General features: G+C 41.5%; 1 protein-coding gene across 1 annotated transcript in view; it reads left to right on the forward strand.

The window, feature by feature from the left end:
• LOC139692396 (G-protein coupled receptor Mth2-like) overlaps positions 1 to 2,842 on the forward strand; it is a 130,536-nt gene extending 127,694 nt beyond the window's left edge. The window contains exon 5 of the mRNA XM_071590563.1: positions 463 to 2,842. Within this exon, the coding sequence (XP_071446664.1) occupies positions 463 to 853 (391 nt within the window). The 3' untranslated portion in view covers positions 854 to 2,842. The remainder of the gene's footprint in view (positions 1 to 462) is intronic.
• Positions 2,843 to 10,232: the final 7,390 nt, after the last annotated feature.

The raw sequence follows: 10,232 nt of genomic DNA on the forward strand, positions 1-10,232 counted from the left end.
CTCTGGTTTCCTATGCGGAGTTCGATGCCTTGTCTGTCGACGAACAAACCGAATTAAATGCGCAAGACGGAATGCCGATGATAATCTGTAACCTATCGTAATGTAGGCACGCGGTGGAAAATCGAGAGACACTCAACCTTCAATTCATTCCTACCTGCACATTAAATCGTGGCTTGGCAGTGTTTAGAGTGGTCGTGAAGGTGTTCTTCGAAACTGGAATTGAAGGAAGAATCTTAGTTCCCCGTAACTATCTTATTATCCAGCACGAATCGGATGACGTCGAGACGTGGCGAAACCATGATCGTGCTTGATAATCAATTTTCCGCGGAAATTTCTCCCTTCAATTCCAATTCGTGATCATTCCACAAACCGACACTTTGTAGAATGCTCAAGATAGCGTCAAGTTTATTCCTCAGGATGAATTTTCGATTTAAATTCCTTTTCTCCTCTCTGAACGCGCAGGTTCAACCTCTACCTCAAGCTGCTGATCGTCATGGGCGTCAACTGGGTGACGGAACTCATTTCCTGGGCAGTGGGAGGTCCCAACTACCTCTGGTACATCACGGATATCGGCAACACCCTCCAGGGATTCTTCATCTTCCTCATCTTCGTCTGGAAGCGCAAGATACGCGCCTTGCTCATCCAGAGGTTCTTCCCAACGTACGACATCAGGAGTTCTCAGGGTTCATGGTACCCTTGGCGCGGGAGCCGAGCCATGAGCCCCACCAAATCCTCGATGAGCGCGGGGCCCACGGCCTCCACCGCGCTCTCCACCGCCTCCAACAACCACTCCTCCATCAAGCTGGTGCCCCTCCTGCAGTCCCTCAGGAAATCGCCATCCGCAGACCCGTAGAACGGCCACCGGAAATAGGTTTTCTCTCGTTCTCCTGGGGGCCTTCGTTCCTATCGGATCAGACGCGAAGTGGAGGGAAGGGATGAGGAGGAGGTCGACTCCTCAGACCTTTGACCTTCCCCCCTCGTTTCATCTCAAGTGGTCTAGTTTTCGGGGCGAGGAGAGTTTGCCCGAATGAGACGGTGACCATTGCGGCGAACGACGAGGGATCCGTGCATTTCACGGGGTCATGTCATCACGATGCAAGCCCTCGGTTAGCCGCGACGGCGGCTCCCTCGCTGCCAAAGGGCGAATTCTGAATATTTGAGAACGATTTCCCCTCCCCTCTTCTCTCTCTGAGGGGGCGGAAGTTTGCTTATCCCAATCCGTGTGGTCCTTCCTCTCGGAAGAAAGCTCTCTTGTTATTTATCGCGGTGGGCCGAGGGGGGTGCCCCAGTTCCACGAGGTGGGCGTGGTTGCGGGCTCTCCGTTGGGGTGGGGAGGGGATAAGACAACAGATTTCGCTCAGCTGCGAAGGGAGGCCATCCCCTTGCCATGACATCTTGTGTGCTTGTGCGTGCGTGTCTGGTTTATTTCCCATCCACTCACCCCCTCCCCTCCCCCCCTCTCCCCCCACACGCCTCTCTCCATGATTGACGAAGGCTTGTTGGTTCGTGGGAGAACCGCGTTGCTTATTTTTATGACACTTCCACTTTTTCGTGTGACTACGCGATCCCATTTTAAAATCTCATCGGGATTTTTCGAAACTTTCACGGATGGTAGTGTTTACACTCGGGAGTGTTTGGAGTAGGCTTCGGGGAGTTGAGGCAAGGGTAGAGGTGCCATCTACTGAGTAAATCTTGCGGGATGTCCTCGCGGAGACGTTTTCTCTTCGGACTCGTCACACTTCAACCCTGGACGCGTTTTTAAGTGCGCTTCGCTACGGAGTGTATCCTTGCGAGTGTAAGGGAGCATTGTCGAGCAATTTGAAGCTTTTCACTAGTCATAAGAGTGGCTAAACATTGTTCATCACTTTGACCGTTCTAGTTTTTAACTACTATACCAAAGACTTATCGCAGTGCGAAAAAATATATTGAAGATTTTAGCAGTGTAGATGCAGCGCGATGTGTAATAATATTGTAAAACTGTGACATTGTTGGGTGCTCTATGCTTTACACCGCACTGGCTTCCACCAAGCGACAGGGAATGTCATGTTCTGACGGGCATTGTGCTAAAATTACTGGAACGGGAGCTGGGCACCGTCCTTAGCGGCGGCGGCCCTCGAGTTTTTAGTGATGTAGCGACTATCGTGGCTGAATTTCACACCGCCTGCGGCATTCTTAACTAATATTGGCCACTTTATGTGACCATCCTCAGGGAAGGCCTGGCTTCAGCTGACAAATATTAATGCCGAAAAAATATTTTTCTTCTAGGGTCCGCATTAAATAAAAAATTAAATTAGTATTATAGGCGTTTGACTGATGCTTTAAATCCTCTGTCTCTTCATTCCTCCGAGGTATTTGCAAATGGAGTTATCTCATTCGACATGCGATTCCACCATCGCGGTTGCTCGATACTTGCCAGCAAATTTCTTTGTTTAACCTCTGCTATTAAACTTCTGTGCATATTTTAAAGTAATTTTCAATTGTATCATAAGCCTCAATCGATGATATATCGATTAAACTCCAAAAATGTTAATGATAGTTGAATATGCAAGTAGAAATGTTTTTTTTTTTAAGCTTTCGATCAAACAAAAACTGCCAAAGCTCCATTCTAGACAACAGAAAGTTTTTTCGCTAAGAATAATATTACTCTTCAATGTTGCCGCATTATACCTACGATCTGTCCGGGAAATCTCAAGATCTCACTTTCATATAATGATCATCTTGAACAAGTGTAAATTGTTATTTGCCGTCTTCATGTTCCTAATAATAATAAATGACGTGTATATTGTTTTGAAACTAGCTTTGTATGTTCTGTAATAAAATAAATGTTTTATGTTCGCTGTAATTACTACCTATTTCCTGGAAAAAATCACCTTCCTATTCATTCCCACAACCCATTCCAACTTGATGAATAATGGAGTGATTAATTTGCTTCGGACTGCAATATTAGACGTTTAAACCATAAGGTCAAACAAATCAAGTTACGTTAAGAAATATGTTTTCACAATTTACGAGGTATATATATAAACACACAGAAATAAACATAAAAGAGACTCACTATTTTTCGAATTTTCGGTGGTCGTGACCACCTTTATCATCACCTTAATCCTCCCCGGACTACAACCGTGACGTGGTGGAAGGGCTTGCGCGTTACGATGACCCCTAGAGCTATGCTGGCGAGAGTAATAATAATTGCTCCTGGTAGGGTCACCCATGCCAGATAGGTCGAAGGTTAGGAGCCAGACGAAAGGTAGTCCTCGCAGCGTCTGTTCCTCAGTGGGGCGGCTGCAATGGCGTCTGACCCCGGTGGGGCGGACAGTAAGCGATGGTGTCACGTTAAAAACACTTTTGAGGAAGGCAACAGGAAACCACCTCAATTATCATTTCAAAGATCAACATGATGGACTATACAGAGATTTTGAGTCCTGGCAACTACGGGGCTCGGTCCAATCGGCCGTGTGTCGTGCCCGGCAGCGGGGGAGGCAAGGCTTCCCTGGTCGTCATCCCACGAAACCCTTGCAAGGGAAAACCAGCAGCAGCAGGACAGAAGTCGCAGGAGAAGAAGACCAATTAGTTAGAATAGGAACGTGGAATGTTAGGACAACGATGAGGACAGGGAAATTAGAGAATATTAAGCGGGAGATGGAAAGGGGAAAAATAGATATTTTAGGTCTATGCGAGGTGAGATGGAAGGATAGCGGGGATTGCTGGAGTGATAATTATAGAATAATATACAGCGGCGGGGACGAGAGCCAACGAGGGGTTGCCATAGTATTAAATGAAGAGGTAGGAAGAAGCGTATTCAACATAGAGCAGGTAACGGATAGATTATTAATAGTAAAGATAAAAGCAGAACCGACGAACTTGGTTATTATTCAGGTATACATGCCACCGAGCAACCATAAGGAAGAAGAGGTTGATAGGATATATGATCAGTTAGACGACATAATCGCGTGTGTTCCTGCAGGGAAACATTTCATAGTGATGGGGGATTGGAATGCCACAGTAGGCGAAGGAAAAGATGGTGGTGAGGTGTGGGACTACGGTTTAGGCACGAGGAATGACCGCGGACAGAAAGCAGTTGAGTTCTGTAGGAGACAGGGGTTATCATCACCAACACTTGGTTTAGACACCACAAAAGACGCAGGTATGCATGGAAAATGCCAGGTGACTTAGAAAGGTATCAGCTAGATTATATCCTGGTTAGACACAGGTTTAGAAACAGTGTGATAAATTCACACAGCTTCCCGGGAGCGAATGCGGACTCTAACCACAATTTAGTTGCTATGAAATGTAGCGTCCGTTTCAAAAAGATAAGGCAGGGGCGGCGAGTCAGAAAATGGAATGTAGAAGCATTAAATGGGTTGAAAAGGAAGGAACACAAACAGGCGGTAGAGGAAATCATGGAGGATGGTAAAGAGCTAAGTACTATCGAGGAAAAATGGGAAAGGATCAAGAAAGGGTTATCGAAAGCCGCAAAAGACACTATTGGAACCGTTAACGCTAAAAGGACCAGGAAACCATGGACCACGGATGAGATTACAAAGATGGATGAGCGGCGAAAATGGAAGAATATAAATACAGAGTTAGGCAAAATGAATTACAAAGAGTTAAAGAATGAATTGAGGCGGGCAAAAAATAAAGCAAAAGAAGTATGTTGGTATACGCAGTGCGAGGATATGGAAAGTCTGCAGAGGAAGGAAATCGGCGCGCTGTACGGCAAAGTTAAATCGTTATCGGGAAGTAAGAAAGGGAGATCTATGCTAACAGTTAGATATAAGGCGGGTAAGGTAATATTTGACACAGGAAAGATCCAAGAGATATGGAAGGAGTATATAGAAGAACTGTATAGTAAAGAACTTCGACCAACAAATTTAGACATTGTAAAAGAACATGACGTAGAGGAAGACAGCTTAGGTCCAGGCATACTAGACAATGAGATAGAAAGGGCATTAAGGGAGATGAAACTAAATAAGGCCGTGGGGGTGGATAACATTCCCGCGGAACTATTGAAATGTATAGGGAAATGTGGAAGGAAGAGGCTATATGGGCTGATTCGTAGTATTTACGAGGAAGTAAAGTAAAGCAGTAATCTGGCCGGAAGACTTTGTCAGATCAGTTTTAGTTCCTATTCCGAAATAGGTAAAGGCTACATCATGTGAGGACTATAGGACAATAAGTTTGATATCCCACGCAGCTAAAGTTGTTCTAAGGATCATAAACAAAAGGATAGAGAGTAGGGAAAATGATTACTTAGGGGATGATCAGTTTGGGTTCAGGAATGCCATTGCAGTAATTAGATTATTAATCGATAGGAATACTATATAGAACACAACCAGGAGGTATTTGCCTGTTTCGTAGATTTCGAAAAAGCGTTTGATAGAGTGAATTGGGAAAAACTAATGAGTATATTGCAGAAAATAGGAATAGATTGGAGGGAAAGGAGGCTAATCCGCAACCTGTGCATGTCTCAGCCTGCTCAGGTGCGGGTGGGAAACGGGGAGTCCGGATGGGCAGTGTTAGGAAGGGGTGTAAGGCAGGGTTGCCCATTATCACCGTTGCTGTTCAACCTGTATGCAGAGGAAATGATCAAAGTGGCATGGGAAGAACTGGAGGTAGGAATGAAAGTGGTCGGGGAATTCGTAAAATCAGTTAGGTTTGCTGATGACCAAGCTTTAGTTTGTCAGTCAGCCAAGGTTGGAAGCGTTGCTGAGTGAATTGTAAATTCACTGCGACAGGTATGGGATGAGAATCAATATTAATAAAACAAAGGTTATGCGATTTTCTAGAATGAAAAATGCTAAGCTTAACATGAAAATAGGAGTGCAAAAACAAGAGCAGGTAGAACAGCTTACGTATCTCGGTAGTGTTTTGGACCAACACGGTCAAAGTAGTAGGGACCTAAGGAGAAGAATTGAGCTAGGCAAAGTGGCTTTCACAAGGAGGAGGGAGTTGATGGCAGGGACGTTGAGTAAGGATGTTAAGAAAATACTCGTAAAAACTTTGATATGGAGCGTAGCTATGTACAGTGCGGAAACGTGGTCATTGAAACAGGAGGATAGACGTAGGCTGGAGGCTTTTGATATGCGCGTGTGGAGAAGAATGGAGAAGGTGAAATGGACAGGGAAGAAAACAAATGAGGAAGTACTTGGTATGGTGGGAGAAGAGAGGGGTTTGTTGGGAGCAACCCTACGGAGGCAGGGAAAGTGGATGAAGGGGGTAGTGATCGGCAGTGGAATGTTGAAGACCGCAATTGAGGGGAGAATTTTAGGCAAACGAGGCCAGGGAAAGGAAGAACAGGATAGGGATGTTGAACGGGATGAAGGGAGGAAGAAAGTACTCGGAGATGAAGAGGGACCTGATGTAGAATAGGATGCTGGATTTTGTATTTTGTGTTTTGTTAGGAGTCACAAAATGTTTTATTTTTTATTTGCTTGTCCATCCAAAAACCTACCTTAACCGGTAGATTACCTATTTATTAAAATAATATATATATTATTTTGTATATATACACATATATATACACACAGGGCTGTTCCGACCCTAAGAGAGATGCGAAAGTTTTGGCCAATAGCGTGATCACTAGGCAAGTTTTCTACTTGGTTTTAGCAGAAAATATTTTTTCTCGGGCCTCTCTAATATACACTAGTTCTAGTGCATGAAAAGCAAGCATTTCGGTTGAATAAGAAAATATTACGCGAACCCATCTTTAGTGCTCAGATATTCATTGTAATTTTAAATTTGCGATACACGGAACGACTTCAATAGTTACAAATTATTAAACCCAAGAGTTTAAGGTCAGGTTTGTTGAAAAAAAAATAATTCTACAACAGCTCATGAACAGGCAACCATGCAATGTGTCCTGGGGATTGGCATTAATTTATATCTAAAAAATGGCATACTTAGGTTTTATTCTCTTCTATTTTTGTAGTCCTCCGGATTTAATCCTGCATATTCTCTCTCTCGAGTTGCGGACCACAGTTTCGATACCGCTTTTTTAAACGGCGAAAGTAACGATCGGCATGGATTCATTCTTCTTCTGATGGCATCTTGATGACTTTTCTCGAGCGGAAAGAGCGCAGAGTTCGGAAAGAGCCTCGGATGACGAAATTTCCGTCACGCAATTTCTCGAAGGTTTGTAATGGCGACACTGCGTAGGGAATTTGACGCAGAAATATGATGGTCCAGGAATGCCCGGCCAGCAATGCGCTAAACTATCAGCTGTGAATGCTGATAAACTCCATGCCGTAGAATGAAGATAGTTTTCAAGATACAGACGACAACGGGAGGGAGGCTTCGTCCATTTGATATTTCTTTCCGTTAAATAGACTGTCCTCAGATTAATTGCAGGAAATTGTGGTGAGACCATTAGAATATGCGGTTGATTATAAGCAATATCCCTGGAGTGGGCATTGGGAAAATTTCGGAGCCGTCGTCGCCATTCTCGCTGGAGAAGGAACATTACGGGGGCACTCGACGTCGGAAGAATGCTGGATAGATGGATTTATTTTGGGCGAAATTGAGTCCATGAGGTCCCTTCTTCCATTCAACCCTTCGTCAAGTACAGAAAAATAATAATAAGAGGAAATGTAAAAAAGAATGGTGAGGTGCGAATGTATACATATCATATATGTATATATATATATATATATATATATATATATATATATATATATATATATATATATATATAGTATATATATATACAAAATAAAAGAAATAAGGACAAGAAATTATACTGAAGGAAAAACCTTAATTGGAGTTCAGACATGAAGATGCTAGTAAAAATCCATGCAGGAAAACACCAACAAAAAAGGGGTGTGTGAAAAACAGGCAAAAATCCTGGAAGATGGTAAAAAAATTAATGAAGTACAATGAATACATGTATGACAGTGAGAGGTACAGTACCAAACAATTTGGTAATACATTCAATATACAATACGATTCGCAATGGATTACAGTACAATAAATGCGTATGAATATACAGACATACATAGCAAAGAAAACTAAGACAGAGGGATGGGAGACATGACTGTAGGACAGCCCATTGGATTCTCAGCTTCGATCAAAACTCCAGACCATCTGATCAATCCGCAAAGGGAGAAATGTTTTGTCTGGGTTGAAATCAATCGAGGGTGTGGCTGAGTAGAGTCTTAAATGTGTTGAGGAAGTTTGATTTTGCCTGGTCAGATGGCCGAGGAAATTCCTCATCGCATACATGAATTGCCTCGAGCACTGATAATGCAAAATAATGTAACCTATTAGGATAGACAACGATCGATACTATGTAGCCAACTCAAGGTCTTCGGTCGTCAAACCCACTAACTACAACATTAACTTGAAAACCAACAATATTTTCATGAGATACCATCAACGATTATAGCATGACCTCCATTTATTCTATCAACTAGCAAGCTAGTCATTGTCACCCAAGTTATTTATATAGATTATTATTATATTAATGTATACATATTTATTCATCCGTGATGCACAAAAATATAAAAGTGAGCATATCTGTAATCTTTCACCAGTTGCTCATTTGAGAAAAAGTCAGAAACAAGGTAATTTAATCGAATTTGCCAATATCAGCCGAAGTTTCATATGCCTAAATTTCAGGCTAAGATGGATGAGAACAAATCAAATATATCGTCAAAATCGAGTGCATATTTCTTAATATTTGTATATATTTTAGCATGAAATAAATGATCTAGGGAATGGTTTTGCGTATATCATGACAGAATGTTTTAAAACATCAAAAGACACCTAAATGTGTGCCAGGAATGTCATTGCTCTTATGTGGTGCATACTATATTAAAGTGAAGAATATTTGTATAAGGCAGAAAATATGGCGCAGAATAAAAGTTTGCCATTCTAGAGATTAGTGAAACTTGGGTATGCAAGGATAAATGTCATCTGAATAAGATGGATATGAGGTGCCTCCTTGAGGGTTTTTGTCCTCAAAGTAAGAAAGAGTGAGGGATGACTGGGTTAAAAGAAAATGTAGATTGGATGCACTGGTGCTAACAAGAATACAAATGAAGAGTGCCGGTTTTCCGATGCTGAAAGAATGGATGAGAGTTGAATCACCAAACGGATATATATATTGAGAAAAAGAGTGGTAGGTTATCATACTTAACCAGGTTTGAGATTGAAAGGGAAAGACCAACTTCATAAGTGAATGCGGTTGAATAATATCAAGGTGAGGAACATAAAAACATGGAAGAGCAAGTATGAAACAATGTATTAAAATGGCAGAGGCTAAAGAAATATGCAAGAATAATAATAATGATTTATCCATTTTGATAAATGGCATAACCATATTATATGTTGTCTATATAAATATTTCTCAATATATAAACGTAAGTTCTTAATTGTGATGAAGATTCTCACAAAAGAATTCATCAATTGAGTGAATTGGGTAAGAAAGTGACCAGGTATATACCCTATTCTTGAAAATTCAACTGAGTATGCAGTTAAATGTTCACGTTATGAATTGAGGTGTAAGTTGAGGACAGTTAAGTTTTATTCCAATATAATTTCCTGATATTTTAGCAGTTTCGATTTCAGTTATTTTTTATTTAAGACTGCATACAATATGCTGGGTTTTTTATAGTATTTTAATGTAAATGATTAAAATCAAACCATTCCTTAGCCTGTCTCTTGGACAGCACTAGATCGTGCCTTTGCATCTTCTAGATGCTGACAGGTTAGAATGAAGGAAATTAGTAAGAGAGTATTTTTCGCACAGTCGATTACTTTCATTATAGTTATGTGTGTTTCTTACCATTAAAAATCATTACCTAAAGATCGAATCCTGGTTGAATACACCATGTATTCTACAGTAGATGAGTAAGTTGAAACTAAACTGCAGTATTAGAAAGATTGACTTCATTTAGGCTACTCTATCTATTAAAACAGATTTTTGTACAGTCTCAAAGAATTATTTATTACTATTTTTCACTAGACCTTACCCTTGTTTGCCCTGAATTGCCTCCATTTTCTCGTAACATCTGCATGCTTTCATTTTTGTCATACTCTCCACCTTCCACTGCATCACCTATCAAATACCCTCCTCCCTATCGCAGTCTTGTCTAAATCAAAAAATAAACAATTCAATGATTTTCACATGTGAATTAAGTAACTATGACGAAAGCAGATGAAACGCCTTTGAAACTTATGCCATAGACCTGCAGTGCATTGGTTGGTTGAAGCCAGGGTATACCAATAACTATGGA

The sequence above is a fragment of the Hetaerina americana genome, unplaced genomic scaffold, assembly GCF_022747635.1.
Source record: "Hetaerina americana unplaced genomic scaffold, ioHetAmer1.1.p SCAF_4, whole genome shotgun sequence".
Taxonomy (NCBI): domain Eukaryota; kingdom Metazoa; phylum Arthropoda; class Insecta; order Odonata; family Calopterygidae; genus Hetaerina; species Hetaerina americana.